The 16,902-nt window shown below is 52.6% G+C and overlaps 6 protein-coding genes across 6 annotated transcripts; 3 read left to right on the top strand and 3 right to left on the bottom strand.

The window, feature by feature from the left end:
* Nucleotides 1-291: 291 nt before the first annotated feature.
* On the top strand, nucleotides 292-2,027 carry J4E84_006713 (uncharacterized protein; the record flags this gene model as incomplete). The annotated part of the gene is made up of 4 exons (XM_049389300.1): nucleotides 292-597; nucleotides 645-1,007; nucleotides 1,064-1,867; nucleotides 1,923-2,027. 4 exons carry the CDS (start codon nucleotides 292-294, stop codon nucleotides 2,025-2,027), a joined length of 1,578 nt encoding a protein of 525 aa, XP_049243009.1.
* A 169-nt stretch (nucleotides 2,028-2,196) lies between these two features.
* Nucleotides 2,197-3,788, bottom strand: DBP8 (putative RNA helicase; the record flags this gene model as incomplete). Its single annotated transcript, XM_049389299.1, has 2 exons — nucleotides 2,197-3,265; nucleotides 3,316-3,788. 2 exons carry the CDS (start codon nucleotides 3,786-3,788, stop codon nucleotides 2,197-2,199), a joined length of 1,542 nt encoding a protein of 513 aa, XP_049243008.1.
* Nucleotides 3,789-4,037: 249 nt separating this feature from the next.
* Nucleotides 4,038-6,159, bottom strand: J4E84_006711 (uncharacterized protein; the record flags this gene model as incomplete). The annotated part of the gene is made up of 5 exons (XM_049389298.1): nucleotides 4,038-4,060; nucleotides 4,224-4,981; nucleotides 5,050-5,486; nucleotides 5,627-5,896; nucleotides 5,962-6,159. The coding sequence occupies 5 exons, from the start codon at nucleotides 6,157-6,159 to the stop codon at nucleotides 4,038-4,040; spliced, it is 1,686 nt and encodes a 561-aa protein (XP_049243007.1).
* A 1,170-nt stretch (nucleotides 6,160-7,329) lies between these two features.
* Nucleotides 7,330-9,326, top strand: J4E84_006710 (uncharacterized protein; the record flags this gene model as incomplete). Its single annotated transcript, XM_049389297.1, has 5 exons — nucleotides 7,330-7,562; nucleotides 7,610-7,965; nucleotides 8,018-8,397; nucleotides 8,450-8,827; nucleotides 8,880-9,326. 5 exons carry the CDS (start codon nucleotides 7,330-7,332, stop codon nucleotides 9,324-9,326), a joined length of 1,794 nt encoding a protein of 597 aa, XP_049243006.1.
* A 2,848-nt stretch (nucleotides 9,327-12,174) lies between these two features.
* NUT2 (RNA polymerase II mediator complex subunit) lies at nucleotides 12,175-12,702 on the bottom strand (the record flags this gene model as incomplete). The annotated part of the gene is made up of 3 exons (XM_049389296.1): nucleotides 12,175-12,463; nucleotides 12,517-12,634; nucleotides 12,681-12,702. The coding sequence occupies 3 exons, from the start codon at nucleotides 12,700-12,702 to the stop codon at nucleotides 12,175-12,177; spliced, it is 429 nt and encodes a 142-aa protein (XP_049243005.1).
* A 255-nt stretch (nucleotides 12,703-12,957) lies between these two features.
* Nucleotides 12,958-15,774, top strand: J4E84_006708 (uncharacterized protein; the record flags this gene model as incomplete). The annotated part of the gene is made up of 3 exons (XM_049389295.1): nucleotides 12,958-13,477; nucleotides 13,534-14,404; nucleotides 15,390-15,774. 3 exons carry the CDS (start codon nucleotides 12,958-12,960, stop codon nucleotides 15,772-15,774), a joined length of 1,776 nt encoding a protein of 591 aa, XP_049243004.1.
* Between the last annotated feature and the right edge of the window lie 1,128 nt (nucleotides 15,775-16,902).

Raw genomic sequence — 16,902 nt, 5'->3', positions numbered from 1 at the left:
GACCCACCTTCATCATCTCACGCCTCAGCTACCAACTGCCGACACACACAATCCTGCGCAAGCACCCAGACACGCGTTACGATGGCGATTCCGACTCCGACCCGACTGCCTGACGACGCGGGAAGTGGGCGGCACAGGCCGGACGGCTGGCTGCCATTTATATGAGCTTTTGCCCCGGGCGAGCGTTCTATATCTGTCGCGCGGCTTACTCTGCTATATACCTACTCACGTGCTACCGTTATCTGGACCCCGGATCGAATACCTTATTACCGGGTAGATTGATCGCGCGACATGCTGGCCAACGAGATCGTCCCGCTGCTGGTGCAGTACTGGCCGCTTGTTCTGGCTACAACTACCATCGCATACCTCCTCAACAACAAGTACTGGAACGGCCTGAACAAATACCCTGGACATTGGGCTGCAGGATACACCAACTGGTGGCGGCTGTGGGATGTGTCGAAGCACAATCATCAATGGACCAACCTCGCGTTGCATCGCAAGAATGGAGACATCGTCAGGCTGGGACCGAACGTCTTGTCTTTCGCGGACCCGAAGGCTATCAAGGCTATCTATGGGCTGAATAAGGGTGTTACCAAGGTACGCACGTCTCGGTCGATCTTTTGAGCGACAGCTAACATTTCCAGTCTGACTTCTACCCCGTCCAAGGCGCCGTTTCAAAAGGCGCGCCGCTGCTCTCCCTCTTCTCCACCACCGACGAAGACTTCCACGCAAAGTACCGCCGATGCGTCAACAACGCTTTTTCCATGAGTTCGCTCGTCAACTACGAGCCTCTCGTTAGCTCGACACTCACATACTGGCTGGACAAGACGGAGGACATGTACGCGAGGACTGGCCAGAGCTGCAACTTCAGTCAATGGCTGCAGTTCTTCGCCTTTGACGTTATTGGCGAGTTGACTTGGAGTAAGCGACTGGGTTTTGTCGAAGGAAACAAGGACGTGGATAACATCATTGGCTTCTTGGGCAAGTTCTTCGACTACGTCGCACCGGTAAGTCGTCACAAGCAGAACCTGGCATGGCTGGGGTCATACTTACGCGTTTTCAGGTCGGTCAGATTCCGATTCTCGACCGTCTTCTCTGGAAGAACCCCATCAGCCTCCTCGCACAGCGCATCGGCCTGGACAAGCGTGTCCACCCCGTCACCCTCTTCGCCCTGAACCGATCCAACGAGCGAGCCACACAAGTCGAGAAGATCAAGCGCTTCGGCCTCTCCGACGACGAGAAAGCCAACCCTCATGGCATCGACCTCCTCTCCAAGTTTGCGCAAGCGAGCCATGACCATGAATTCATGGACGACAATCGCATCCTGTCAACATGCACATCCATGGTCTTCGCCGGCTCGGAAACAACTGCCATCTCGCTGTCAGCCGTCTTCTACTTCCTCGTCAAGCACCCGCGTGTCTATGCGAAGCTTATGCAAGAATTGGATACCGCCGTAGCAGATGGCATTGTCGAGTCTCGCCCTGACAAGACCGTCTCTTGGCCTGAAGCCCAAAAGCTCACCTACCTCGACGCTGTCATTCAAGAGTCTTTCCGTCTCCACCCCGCACCTGGCCTTATTCTCGAGCGCGTTGTACCCAAGCAGGGTATGCAGATCTGCGGCGAATTCATTCCTGGTGGCACCATTGTCGGATGCAACGCTTGGATCGTCCACCGCCGGCCGGAGGTGTTCGGTGTAGATGTCGACACCTTCCGTCCTGAACGCTGGATTGAGGCTAGTCCGGATAAGCTGAAGGAAATGAAGGGCACGATGTTGCAATTTGGTGCTGGAGCTAGGACGTGTATCGGGAAGAACATCAGTCTTCTTGAGATCTACAAGCTGGTGCCGAGTTTCCTGAGGAGGTTTGAGGTAAGTCTCGCTACTGACACTCCCAAGAATTTGACGAAACTAACACTGGTTGCAGATCGAGCTCGAGCGCCCTGATGCTGAGTGGAAGACTCACAACGCTTGGTTCGTTACGCAAAGAGACTTCAACACAGTATTCAGGCCAAGGAAGGGATCGCCGTGAGCAGCCAAGTGTTATGAGTAACGTACCTTGTTTCATGTATCGATTTACAGCGTTCTAGCGAGGAGCATACAATATGTATTATTTGAATATCATCAGTATGAAATGACCCTAGATGATACCGCTTGACCCATCCATGCCATCTTCCATCCACACAATCAGATATCTACACCTATTCCGCCCGCTTCCTCTGCATACCCACCTTGCGCTTACCCAATACATCCCTCCCCTCCTCAATACTCAACAGCGCCTCCCTCTTCTTCTCCGTCACAGGCTTAAGCGCATCCCTCACCACCCTCCCTTCAACACTAACCCCCTCCTCCTCAAACTCCTCCATCTTCTTGCCCACCCTCGCCTCGATCGCCAGAATCAACTCCACATCCCTCTGCCCAATCAACGTGATACTCGTTCCCACACGGCCCGCACGCGCCGTACGACCAACACGATGGATGTAATCGTCCGGGTCACGGGGAACGTCGAAATTGATAACGAGAGCTACCTCTGGGATATCCAGACCGCGGGCTGCGACGTCGGTAGCGACTAGGATTCTAGCGGCTTGCGCGCGGAAGCGAGCGAGGTTGCTCACGCGGTCGTTTTGCTTGAGGCCCGAGTGCAGGGCTGTTACGCGGTGGGCGAGGAGACGCAGCATGTATTCTAGTAGCGTGGCTGTTTTGGTTCGGTTGCAGAAGATGATGACGCTCTTTTTGAGGTTCTCGGGCGTGTTCAACAGGACGTGCAGGTAGCATTCTTTATGCGTGACGGGCGTTTGGAGGTACTTCTGCTGTAGCTTGGGCGGAATTGCTAGATCCTCTGTATCGACTTCCGATACGAAGATGGGGAGACGACCAGGTGCGCGCGGTTGCGATTTCAGCGCTAGAACCTCTGGCGTTACGGTCGCCGTGAATAAAAGAGTTTGCCTCGTTTCTTTGGGGGGTAGAGCGGAGAGGCAGGTCTCGAGATCGGGGAGCATGGAGCCTTTTCCTGGGGCGAGAAGACGGTCAGCTTCGTCGAAGACGACGAAGCGGACGCGGCGGAGGCCGCAGATGGTGTCTTCGCCTGAGGTGCGGATGTGCTCTGCTAGACGGCCTGGTGTCGCGATTACGACGTGGGGACGCGAAGCAAGAGCGATGGCTTGGGAACGCTGGTCTGATCCTCCGGTGATGAGAATGGGTTTCATAGATTGCGGCGCTGAGATCGCTTTTACTTGTTCGTAGATCTGGATTGCGAGCTCGCGTGTCGGCCTACATGGCTATCAGCTACTGCGCACATGGCAGCAATGGGTTGTACTCACGTGACGATAACGGCGAAGATGCCGCTGGGGTCCTCCGCCCATTTCTGCATTATTGGCACAGAAAACGCTACAGTTTTACCTGTACCGGTCCTCGATCCACCAATACAGTCCTTTCCCTTGAGGATCTCAGGGATACATGAGGCCTGAATGCCCGTTGGGCGCTTGATCCCCATGCTGGCCAAAGAGGTGCAAAGCCATGGTGCCACATTGAGCGTCGCAAAATCCAGCTTCGGGTTCACTTTTGGTGTGGAGCTGGCGGTATTCGTCGACTTGTCTTGCTGTTTCGCTTTGATGCGCGAAATCGTTGGTGCTGGTGCTGGTGCTGCTACTGGCAGCGGCTTCTCAGCTTCAGCCTCGGAAGCTGAACTCTCGGGCTCGGTCGGTGACAGTCTCCTTCTCTTTCTGGCTCCAGATTGCGCCTCAAGTATCTCCTGGTCTGATGCGCCGGACTCGCTGTAATCGGAAGTCGCCATGGTTGTTGTTGATGTTTCGCAGACACGCTGATAGTTAAGGTTCGAGTGTCTCCGAAATTTTGTGCAGGGGTCTGTCGCGCTAGTCTTATCGATACTGCAACACGCGCCTTTCACGTCTGGACCCAACATTTGCGACTATTGCACCAAGACGACGTTTGCCCCAGATCGAACAAGTCAAGTATCTAAAAAGGTCGCTGGATTCTATCAAGTGTGCGTTAAACATAACAAGTCGCTTCCAATAATGTTATCTCATCCTTCCATCTCTCCGATACCTGCAACAACTCTCTCCACATAGACAGCTCTTGTCTAGCCCAGCCCAATACTTGTCTCCGTAGTCCAATGTAATCTCTCTTCCCGCATCTATCCCCTTGCTGACCAGAACCACCCTCTGGGTATCTATCCAAGTGAATGTAGAGCATTGCGCATTCGGCTTACAGCTGTGGTTGATGAAGCGAGTGAAGTTTCCTGCCCTTCCTTGCCAGATCTGATAGCTGGCCAGGGGTGTTGAGCTATCCAGCACATCGAGATGTCTAACACCGTTTGTGATCAGGCCAACCAGCTCGCCGATTGCTGTACCACGGTCGAAGGAGGTCAATGCAGCTAGACCGTTGTTTCTCCCATCGGAAGTCCGCAGGATCTGAACAGGTGGTGGCTTTCGCTTTACACAGCCAAACAGGGTCGGGAAACAGAAACAGGAGTTGTCTTGCGGTTTGTCGGATTGCGGCTCGTTACACAAAGCGCAGATGTAGGCTCCGCCTGGTCTTGTCACTGCGCTCGACTGTGGTGTCCAGCGTGGGTCTTCGCATCCCCAAACTGATTCATCGATGATCGACTCGTCGATGTGTTCGAAGGCAAAGTAAGGGTCTTGGAGCAGATACGTTTGGCGCAGTGGCACAGGATCTGATCCGTCTTCGAAAACTACCCAGTCGTGCGGATGTCCAGGGTATTGCAGCGTTTGCGATTCGCCTACTATAGACAAGAGCTGGCGCCAATGGGGATGTAGGGTATCGGCCGCGACTTCGAGACGTTTTCGCAGATTCCGTAGCCGGCGCATGGCATCTTTATCGAAACCAACTCGGTACTTGCAGAACCGGTATATGCCCATGCCAGCGAAGACAAGTGCAGCCCAGCCTGCTGAATCCTTCACTTCTTTGTAGCCACGCCAAATAGCCATTTTGTTGCGCAGTTCCTTTCTGGAGTGGCACAGCAGTCAGCGAATGCGATCTAAGATGCTTGCGCAATCCCAGGTGTATGTACTTACTCCGACCAATCGAAGTCCTGACACGCTTCCATGAACACAGCTTTCCTATGCTTTGTTGTTGACAGCTCTGGTCTCAATTGGCTCCGGTATAGCACCTGCTCCTCAAACAGCTCGACCCAGCGGGCTTGTACGATCATTTCGATGGATCGGCATACGCGACTCGCTTGTGTAACTTTGCGACAAAAGACGTTCATCTGACTGAAGGATTCGGATATCGGATTCGGAGCGTTGTTGAGTACTGCCATAGCGGAAGGTGTTTCATCGGTGTGCGCATGGCCGACCATGCCCATACTCATGGAGGATCCATTGGGCGTTACTTGGAATTGTTCGAAGATTGCTTTCGGATCGAGGTTGAGCGTGCTGTGTACTTGCTCCCAGATGCCGATGATAAGCTTGTCTAGAGTAGAGGGTTGGAAGACAAACTTCTCCGATGCTACCTGGGATAATTAGCTAGGTCAACATGGGTGAGGATATGTGCACCGCGTATTTCGTGCAAGAAAAAGCAGCCCACTCGTACCCCCACTGAGGGTCTGGCGAGTGCCTGAGAGAACGATGTCGCCTAGGAAAATCCACGTACCTTCTTCCGCTTTGGGAAGCTGCGGCTATCGACTTGCATTTGCCGTTGGTGTTCGCTCAGATCTTCTTGAAACGACGACTGAGTGTGCGAGACCCTCAGACCGCCAGTGCCTTTCCTGCGGGGCTCGCGGGGTTGTTGTACCGACGAGGACGACTCGTCCCGCGAATGAGACTCATCCATTGACGAGGTCTCATCAAAGTTCTGAAGATCCATTGCGGCTGGGCTTGCTGTGGGGGCTGGCGTCCTCATGCCCGCCAGATCGACGGTTCTCTGTGGACGCGTGAGCATACGCTACTGCACATTGGCAGTGGGAGTGTGGTGGGAACGTAACTCACCGATGCGATCTTTTCGGACTGCGCTCTCGCTGCATGGGTGGCATCGGCTTCCTCAAGAAAAGCCTCGACACGAAGGATGGGATGATCCAGGTTGTCGAGCTGCGGCCATGCAATGTTGATGTTGAATCTAGCAAGATGTTCCTGGATCGCCTTGCCGATGCATTCTGAAAGTCCATCGACGTCCTGGAGAGCGTTCATTTTAAGGAGGTATATCGATAAGACTCCGGACGATTAATTAAGCCTGTGGAGTTGACACCGGACGCTAAGAAGCTTGAGCATTGCGCGGGTAGGTGGGTGATATATTTAAAACCTACCACGATGCCCACTAGAAGTTTTACAGTGGAGGTATCTCCGTACCATAGAAATACCTCAGTATGCGAAACAACACTCGCTACAGACGTGCGGTAATGGAAGGTCGGTGGACTGTTCATGGGCTGAACAAACTGTCCGAAGTCTAACCGGATCGAATGTCGCAATGTCGCGACTCTGTTCACCTCTTTCTATATGCCGCAATAGGAGCGCGCGGAAACGTGACGATGCCGATGGAAATTCTGCTCAAGCAGCTGTTAAAGATACCGGGGTGGAATGGAAACGCTCTTGACCGCGTGCGGTATGGCGCTTGGCGTCAGTCATACGCTCGGCGAGCCGTGTACGTCATTTTGGTGTGGTACAGACGTCTGGACCAATTGGAAGTAATGTCACAGCTGCACGGTGCCATGCAGACGATGGTCGTGGTTGCAGAGTTTGGGTTGTAACGTGCACGTTGACCCAGACCATCGAACTTGCTGCTCGAGCAGACAGAAAAAAGCCGCAGGCGACAGGGCTGATGGTGTCTGTTGGGTTCTCGAGTGGTTTAGCTCCCATGCAACACAGGGCTAATGGCGACCTTCCTCAGCATGGCACGGGAACTAACGGCCACGCTAACCACGTGCGCGAGGCCTCTACTCCGGCAGACGTCACCAAACAACCAAACATGTCTCAACAATGAACATGCTTATCGCGAACAACCACAACGAAATCCTGTCGGAAGCGCATAGGCTGTCGTTCAAGACAAGCATCCGCCTTTGTCTAATGTCTTCATGCTACCTAGGTAAGCATCATCATCATGTCTCCTTCCGCGCACAAGCAGTCCGCCCATCGATGGCAAACCCTCGATCTCCACAGATGCCAAGCTTAGCTATGACATTGGGGCCGTAGTGCGCCGGCTTCTGTAATTGGACTTGATCCCGCGTATATAGACTAGATGCTCAGGGTCCGGATCAAACTATGCACACATCTATTGCGTCGATCGGTTTCCTTCAGCTTTAGTTTCTGCGGCTTCGCATCCATTGCCCGTTTGTAGTCCATTCAACTTGCATATCTGTCATCATGGATTCGCCAGACGCGACAAATTCGAACAGCAAGGAGATACTAGAGAGGACCGCAACACACGAATCCTACACCTTCCAAGGCGCGAGAGGATGGCGGAGATGGCGCATTCTCCAACCTGGTCGCGGCATGTATCACGATGTCAAGAGGAGACTACCTTATTACTGGAGCGACATAACCGATGCGCTCACGTATAGGGCTTTCGCCAGTACAGTTCGCATGTACTTCGTAAAGTAAGTCTATCTCGATAGACGTTCAAGTCTTATACTGACCAATGTAGCGTATTGCCTGCCATTGCGTTCACACTCGACATGTACCGTCGAACGGGCGGGTTCTTTGGCATCAACGAAGCCCTCTTTTCGTCTGCTTTAGCAGCCATGGTGTTTAGTTTGCTCGCGTGCCAACCCCTCACCATCGTAGGAGTCACTGGTCTGATCGCGCTCTTCAACTACACCATCTACGACATTGTTACCCAATATGACCCTTCCATTTATCCAGCATTTACCGCGTGGGTTGGAATTTGGGCTGCCATCTTTCACTGGATCGTAGCCTTCGGAAACTTCAGCGACTACATGGCCTATGTCACCGACTTCTCGAGTGAGACGTTCGGCATGTATGTTGGAATTATCTACTGTGGTATGTATCTAGTCACTGGCCATATCAAGATACGATATTGACCTGCATCCAGTCAAGGGTGTTGAAGAGCTAGTATATCTGTTCCAAGAATCCGGTTTTGACGGTGGCTACCTCTCCATCGTCATTGCGATATGTTACTTCGGCTCCGTCTATGGCCTCGAGAAGCTTGGTAGCAGTACGGTGTTTACCCCAGGCATTCGTAGCATCATCGCCGACTACTCCTTCGTCTTCCCTACCCTATTTTGGGTCGGTTTCTCGCATATTCCTGGACGTCTGGAGGAGACTGGGCTATACCGAGTGCCTATAGGCAAGGCCTTTGCACCGACGCAAGATAGAAACTGGATAATTGACTTCTGGAATCTTGACGTCAAGTGGGTATTCGTGGCTTTGCCATTTGGCTTCTTGATGATGCTGTTGTTCTACTACGACCACGTAAGTCATAACACGTTTTCTAGCATCGGCGAACGCTAACCCTTGACCATAGAACGTGTCATCCCTCACAGCACAGGCACGCCAGTATCCCCTCAAAAAGCCCGCTGGTTTTCACTGGGACTTTTTCCTTCTCGGCTGCACATGCTTTGTTGGTGGCGTCATCGGCCTCCCACTTCCCAACGGCCTGGTTCCGCAAGCACCCGTACACACAGACTCTTTGACCGTTTACGAAACTAGGCTGGAGATCACCAAAACGGAAGACGGTGGTGAGATCCGTAAGCCATTTGTCAAGGCTACTGCTGTTGTCGAGCAGCGTGTCAGTCATTTCTTGATGGGTATGGCCATCTGGGGTACTATGACCGGTCCCTTACTTATCGTACTACACACCATGCCCGCAGCAGTCTTTGCTGGCGTGTTCTTCGTCGTCGGTGTACGTGTTAACCCATCTTCAAGCTCGATACGATATGCTAATCTCTTCATAGTGGGGCTCCATAGAATCCAACGGCATTGTCAGCAAGGCGCTCTACCTCGTGTCAGAGAAACGCTTCATCCAGCGCGATAACCCGCTCAACCGCGTCTCACGCAACAAGATTCGGCTTTTCATCGGTCTTCAGATTCTTGGTGTCGCATGCACAGTCGCTATTTCGCAAACCATCGCCGCTATCGGCTTTCCGGTCCTCATTATCGCCCTTATCCCGCTACGCACATTCTTGATGCCGAAATGGTTCACAGCACACGAGTTGGACGTGTTGGACGCCCTGACGGCAGACAACCCGTCTGTGTTGGTCAGCTTTGGCGGAACACCGAGTGGCATGCAGGCTGGAGGTCCTATGGAGGGTGGTGCTGGCGGTCCCCGAGACGAGGAAGAGGCTGCGCACCCACACTCTGCCATGCGTCAACGGGCAGGTAGTCTTCATCGAGAGGACTAGGCAGACCTTGGTACGGCTACGGTATAGACAAAACTGTTGATTTAGCGAGGGGGTTCATGGCGGCTGCGACGCTGATTCGTCAGACTAATGTTCGTTTCTCTTGAAAGGCCGTTCAGGCATTGAAGGTAACTTAATGTAATATAATATTTAGCTTCACTATTCCTCCGGCTACCAAGATCTGATGATTTGAACAATGTGGTCATGAACCACTTATTCCTTTCTCCATCGAACTTCTGCATATGCTTCACTTACCGCCACCTTCTAGTCCTCCTCCGTCCTCTCTGCTCAAACAGTTCCTCTCCCCAGTCACACCCAGTATCTATAGCCTTTTCGATATCTCTCATATCCGGCATTGAGACCGAAGGAAAGATCTGCATGACCTTGTCGTGCATTGCCGGTACGTCCTTACCTTCGAATGCTCGGTTTACTCTTGCAGCGAACTCGTCCGTTGCTTCCTCGGCCAGTGTACATAGTTTCGCATACAGCGCCGCGTAATCAACAGCCGTAGGATGCGTCAACGCGTGGACGGACTCATTACGCCATGTGCCGTTTGGTGAGGAGGGAAAGAGATGTGCATGAGGAGGGAAAGCTTCTGTATCAAACTCAAAGGGTATTGTATATTCAGGAGGGTAGGTGGCTTCAGTGTGTGTTATCTCTTCGAAGGATATCCAGGAAGTGCTCATCTGGGGACAGGAGTCAGATGATGAGAGCTCTGGCCTCGTCTCTGGAGACTCTGCGTCGATATTGGGCTCTGAGGGCTGACGTTCTGGCAGAGACGGATCAGGGCTTGGCGAACGGCTGGGAACAGGGGAAGGCGGTAGGCGATGTAGACAGGGGACGATCTCCCATGATATGAGCCGTTGGATTTCTGGACGATCGAATGCATTTGGAGAGTCGCAAAGCTCATGCGCAACACTTGATGCGGCCGCTGGAGCTGGTGATGACAAGAGCGGCGCTGCATTCTGGCATCTGGAACTCCATGTAGGAGCAACTGGCCTGGAGAAAAACGACGTCATGTTGGCCTTCAACTCTTTCTGGAATCCGGTTGACTAAACTATGGCGTGATCAGTTTGTTTGTCCGTTCGCTAGTGTATGGAGTGTTTGCGGGCTAAGCGGGTTGAAGAATCTTGGACTGCTAGTGAGTGCGTAGTGTAAAACAACAGGGACGATAAAGGACTCGATCGATTGAGAGAGCAGGGGCAACCGTGTATAAGAGAGTCACAGTGTTTGTATGTGTATGATGTCACAGGCGATTCGTTTGCTAAGTAGTGAATGGTAGAGCTTGCGTGCCGTAAGCCAAAATCAGACAGTGAATGACCATACCACACGGATGTGTACGGAAGTAGCAAGAGTCAAAAGGTTTGCTGAAGACATTTATGAGATCTTGTAAGGTACAGAGACAAGCATGCGAAGCCGATGTAGTACCATACGGGCTGGAGACCCCGTGCAAGCGTTTGCAAGAGCTCTTCCTCTAAACACAACGGCAGCCTCTTCCTGGTTCAGTGATAGTGGTGCGTTGCTTCACATCGTGTCCAGACTGGGGTGCAGTAAGTTGACCAGGGAAAGGTGAGAATGCGAAATGACATACAAACGTCACCAAGAGGGGGTTTAAAGTCGGCGTGATCCGACCAGTGTTACGTTGTAACTAGATAATGGTGGCCGATTAATGTTGCTGTTAGTATCAAATCCTCGATTTCACTAGAACTGCGTCCAACCAAGGTCGGTACGTGAGCAGAGCGGATAATGTGAGCGACTGCCTTCACATGTTATTGTATCGCTATAGCTTCCCGGAAAGAACTGCTATGGTCAGGCTATACGCGAGACTCGGCCGAGCGAGTCGTGTAGACTGTCAACACAACGCATGACATCTTCATCGGACCGAGAGTTCCGACACCCATTGTCGCACCGCTGCAATTATACTAAATTTAGCATCCATACGTTGGTATATGATAGAGACTTGCTTCACATATTAACATAAGTCTGATATGAAGACACGGTTTGTAAGTATGACAAAGAACCGAAGTGGATCTGAAGGAACGCTGAATGTGAGCGATGAAGTGCCCGACATTCAATAGCGCCGAGATCTTCACAAAGAGTGCCCGGGATCAGCGAGAACTAGCATCGTTTTGGGCACTGCGAGATTGTGTGCTGTTATGCAAGGATGCCGAAGGTTTACGTCGTACGAGATCCTTCATCGCACAATATAATGGGAAGAGACATGACGCAGAATGCTAGAGACGCATGCAATGTAATGAAACATAGTTTAAACCCGGCACATCAATGAAATGCCGTGTGTAACAGCCGTCTAGAGGAAGCATCGCGCCATGCTGAATCGGTAGCAGAAGCAAGGGATGCAATGTGGCTCAGCCGGATGTGACGGACGCATGGAGATAGTTGCAATCAAATCTAGTAGATTGAGAGTGTTGTTGTTCCTTCTGAGAAGTAAGCTCGTTGTAACGTGTTGGATAATGCAATCCCTGCCAATATCTCTTCCCAAAAGAGCACAGCATCTACAACGACATCTTCATTCGTGTTTTGTGGGGATCTTCTCCATGTCTGAAGCATCCAATGCTACTCCGAGTATTGTCGGAGTCGACTGACCAAGCATCTGGACGAGGTCGCATTCATTCATGCACTTCCCCACCTGTCGGAGTGTTGATCCGTATGCTAACCATGTCGTAACTATCACCGCCCGTAATGCATTGGCTATGTGGTACTCGTTGGTATATACCGTGATCTGAGTTTGGTCGTCGCATGTGTCCGTGCTGTTCCAGCATCCATATTGTGATTGCGGAGCTACTTTGAATCCGCTTAAGGTATTCACCTGGGTCTGGTGAAGGTAATGAGCCTAGACGCGCATCTTGCCGCCTGTAGACTCGACAACAGAGGTCACGTCTTCTCTGAGTTCTGGAATAGCGCTCGAGACGTGCAGGGCGAGTTGTTCTTGAAGCGCTCGGTATGCGTCGACGCGACCGTACAACATCTGGTTCATTCGCTGCACGGTCTCAACAAATTCGCGCGTGAAGATATCCGGGTTCCTGGAGTTCTCAACGTAGGACATGACCTCTGGAGGAATGTTGATGTTCACGGACGGCGCTGTCCTCGACAATTTAACCAGGTTCTGAACGAGCGACTGGCTACGGTACGGTTAGCCTCAAAAGCTTACACGCAAGGTGTAGCTATCGCATACATCTCCCGCCTTATGGCCTCCTGCGTCTTGCTTCCATGGTGGTCGTACGCTTGCACGATGAGGTTATAGAGGTTTTGCACGATGTCTTTCAGCTGACCTTCCACGTCGATTATCGCCGCTATCGCACACGTTAGAACGAGCCGAAGAAGTACCGCACTACATACCATCGGGACTCAACGCTGCCATGATGTTGGCGAGAGTAAGTGGTGCTGTGAGGTTTGGTATTAGGAAAGATGGTGCTGTGCGATGGCCGACGCGGCGCGCGTCACAAAGAGGAACGCGCCAAGGCTCGGCTAATCCCGGCCGTGGTTGACTTTCTGTCGTCATCGCTCCTTCGCCAGTACCAACTCCACGACGACATTCATCTCGAATCGTGTCGCAGCGCGCTATCACGTGTCGAAAACTACATTCGGTGTTGGCAACGATGAACATCACGTTGCAATGACAGAGAGTACGAACCGGGATCCAGACGTCCCTCTTGCGCAGCCACCAAGCTACCAGGCCTCAGCATCGTCGACCCCGGGAGCCACGGGGACCAACGTGCAAAACCACTCCCGTGTGGCGGCTGCAGCACGCTCAGCAGACACACAGAAGCCTCAATTAGACACTACCTCGGATAAATCCACGGCAGCATTCATTCGGCGCACTCTCTGCTCCCACAATGTGCTACTTGGCAATGGCGAGAAAGGACGCAGTACACCTCGTCCTATTGAAGACGTATTGCCACCCTTGACGAGCTCAAACGAGGTCGATCTTCAACTATACGGCATCATCTCTGTTATCATCAAGGAGTTTGTACAGACGTGGTACTCGAAGATCACTCCCGATCAAGTATTTGTCAACGAAGTGATCCAGATTATCGCTCATTGTACGCGAGGTCTGGAGCAGCGCCTCAGGAAAGTCGATCTCGAATCACTATTGCTAGATGAGATACCTGAGCTACTCCAAGCCCACCTGACCTGTAGGTTATTTCAATTTGGACTGTCGCATGAAGTTTGTCTAATTCTTCCCTGTCAGCATTCCGAATAGCGAAGACTCAAGCCGCCTCGTCAATTTCACTAGTATCAGATCCTCGTCTGATATATCATACGCTCCACCCGCACCCTGCACTATCACCTGTGCCTACCGATGATGTTCCGGCGACAGTCCTTGAACAGCGGGAGAGCGAGTCGGCGTGGCGCCAACTACTCATACATGGCGTGCTAGCCCTGTTGCTACCGACAGAAGACTTAAAAAATGAGTGTCTACGCGCCCTGGTAGGCGAAATATTCGCAGAGATGATCCTTGGAAACGGCATTAGCGGAAAAGCCTGTGAAGGATGGGTGCTATGGGAGGGCATCACAAGGATAGCTGAGGTTTTACAGACCGATGCTGCGAAAGAGAAGGATTCCCAATCGGACGATGCCGATGCGGAGCAGTCGTTAACCCGTCTTGAGCGTTACGGGCTGCTGTCCACGCATCAAGGGTCAGAAATTAGTCCAAAAGGGCCACTGGACGCCGGCCAGCGTCGTCACAAGACATCGGCCTTATACATCTCGGGTGTACTATGGGCGATCATCCAATACGCTTTTTTGGCGTTTACTGCGGTGCGCGCGGTGGTCTTGAGTCTTACGACATTATCTTCCCTTCCGTTGAGATCTGCCACAACCGAGCAGTCATCTGCAGAAGCAGCCAATCAATCGCAAGCACTGGAAGCGGAAAAGATGGCTTCCAGGCGCCCGTTGGAGGCCAAACGGCCTGTAGTAAGCATGAGCCTGTGGAGCTGTGTAGCGCAACTTGCCGAGTTAGATGTCCGCATGCCTTGGCTGTTGGGCTTCATCTCCATGCTTCATCGTGGAGCACTGCTCGGCCCAGGTAGGGTGGGTGAAACCAATGGTGTATTGGACAGGTAAGTTACGATAATATCTCTTTCTTCACTCGCATCCCCTGGTTGGCTAGCTGGTCAATCCCTGTGGCACCGTGCGACGCAGGATGAGATAGCTCCGCATACGATTCAAGTCACTTGACTTCGCTTCAGCGAATGCGACGGCCCGCAGGCTCACACACCAAAACAACCCTGTCGTGGCGCACCGCTTTATGCAAGCCTCGGCACCCGTTCCGGGCGGCAACTCGACACGTTTCGGACAAGGAGGCTTGGCACACTCTAGGCCGTCGCCATTGTCAACACCATGAGCGACCACACGATGCCTGCATCAAGGTCGGACCAATCCTGGTGCTGCGCCTCTCATCAGCGACCACAGAATACTGCGGGTCGTGCGAAGGGCTTTTGTTCCCTGAGCCGTCATCGCGATGCTAGCTCTTGTGGAAGGGCCGCTTACGCGCCGGTTGATCTGCTCACACCGTCCGGCCGTCGTCCCTCTCGGGACTGGCCGTACAGAGTTCGAGCACGACATTGGCCACAAACTCTGGCCCTACCATGAATCCCGCCAACAGCTGATTACGCCTCATTCTTCGGTCTTCATCGCTACCGTCATCCTGTTGAGGATCCTGCACGTACTCCTCGGACTCCAATATGGTCTTAGTTTGTTTGAGCAGCGCATTGAAACAGTCGGCGAATGATGCTGTTCCCGAAAGATTGGGAATGGCTTTTTCAATCCATCACGACGACATCCTGCTTTAAGTTGCATAGTGGCATGACCATCAATCTCGCTTGCTATGGGCGCGCCTCACTTTATGGGCCGCGTCAACAATTCGACTCGATTCTCGTCCGACGCTCCGGGCCTGCTACCGCAGACATCATCATTCGCGGTCACCAGCTGAACGCCCCGCGGACTCCTTCATCCGTCCAACTCCTACCGCACCCGTCCTGCCTATCTCGCACCAGTCAATCTAGCCATATCCAAGTCTCATCTGCTAACCAGTCGCGATTGCAGATTCCTCGCTCATACTTTCCACACGCAGATCTTGAACCCCGCTTTCCTTCCCGTGGCGCTTCGGACTCTTCGTGCAACACTCTTCCCTAACAACGCGCTCGGGCCCCCACGTCAGATTCCAACGTATGAGGAAATCAAGGAGATCAAGCGCTGCTGTGCCGCCAGACTACTTGACTTAGTACCACCGAAAGTAGCAGCCGCTTTCTTTGCGAGCTACGAGCGCGATGAGCAGGTTCGACAGATCGCAAACACACTAGACTGTCTCGATGACGCTTATCTCAACAAGCACCTCGTCTTTCAGATCGTTGAGCTGGTTGTTCTGCGTCTGTTTCCGGAGTTGGGAGAACAAGGCGTAAAGGATCTGTTGGAGGAGCGCATTAGCTGATGCTGTTCTCATGCTTCCGAAAGTTAGAACCCCATACATTACGAACTTTCACCGCCAGATACTCGAACGCTGCTGGGCACGGCCCGTCGCGCAGTCACCTTCGCCGTTCATACCCCGTTCGACGAGGGTGAACTCCAATCCTTGTATCGCATACATACTTCCATCAAACCAGCACAAGGCAACTCACTAAAGCGGCGAAACTGCAGCTTCGTGCACTTCCACGTATACCAACTCATAGTGCGCTCGTAGCAAAGTGTGGTGGGAAAGGTACACCGCTGACCGTAAAAGAGGGGTATCGACCAATCAAAAAATTCCCTAAGAAAATTGTTGAGGCACATGGCATCCAGACTCCGGGCTGGCTGCATGCCGTGGCGAGCACCTGACTATTCGGGATATTGCCGGACGGAAACTACAAAGAATGAACCACGAGGTGCCCCACCGTGCACGTCTTCCACCAAGCCATCGCTTAGTTCGAGCTGCTTTACCATGATTGCTGCAGCACTCAATCTTGGTAGTGTTGGTATGCGGCAGGGAAGACACCACTCACACAGATTCACTGCGAATGAGGACCTTCAACAATCTGCATGTCGCTCGGTGAGCGCGACGGTCCGTGTCATCTGTACATCTGCGCGGGGATAAAATGCATACAACCGGGAGCCTTAAAGGTAGATATTGGACGGCAAGCGACATGCGTTGTCAGGGCGCGCCATGGTACATAAATTCAACTAATCGAATACGAGATGACTATGTGCCCAGCTCCGTCGCAGTTAGGATGCAAGCTCACGATGCGGTAGTATCGCATGATCCTGAAGAGAGTCAAGGACTGTAGACGATGTTGCAACGGTTGCATCTTCCCTGGTTATCTAACGTAGCGTTCCGAGCTTCACCACACCTTCACGTATCAAGATGAGCTCGTCTAAGAGCCCCGCACCTTGATACAATCAGCAATCAAGCCCCGCCTAGCGAGATAACACAGGTTCTGGTTCAGATCGCCTTGGAGTTTCTGCCTGCGGATCACATTTACCGCCGCGCTCCTCTTCGGCTACGCCGTGAACCCTTGTTCCAAGGTCAAATATAACTCAGCCTCACTTAGGCGATGTATCAACCGTGGGGTTTCAGTGAGTGAAC

Source organism: Alternaria hordeiaustralica (assembly GCF_023758085.1).
Source record: "Alternaria hordeiaustralica strain BMP 2776 chromosome Unknown scaffold_13, whole genome shotgun sequence".
Lineage (NCBI taxonomy): Eukaryota > Fungi > Ascomycota > Dothideomycetes > Pleosporales > Pleosporaceae > Alternaria > Alternaria hordeiaustralica.
Note: the sequence above shows the minus strand (reverse complement) of the source record. Positions and strands in the feature narration are given on the sequence as shown.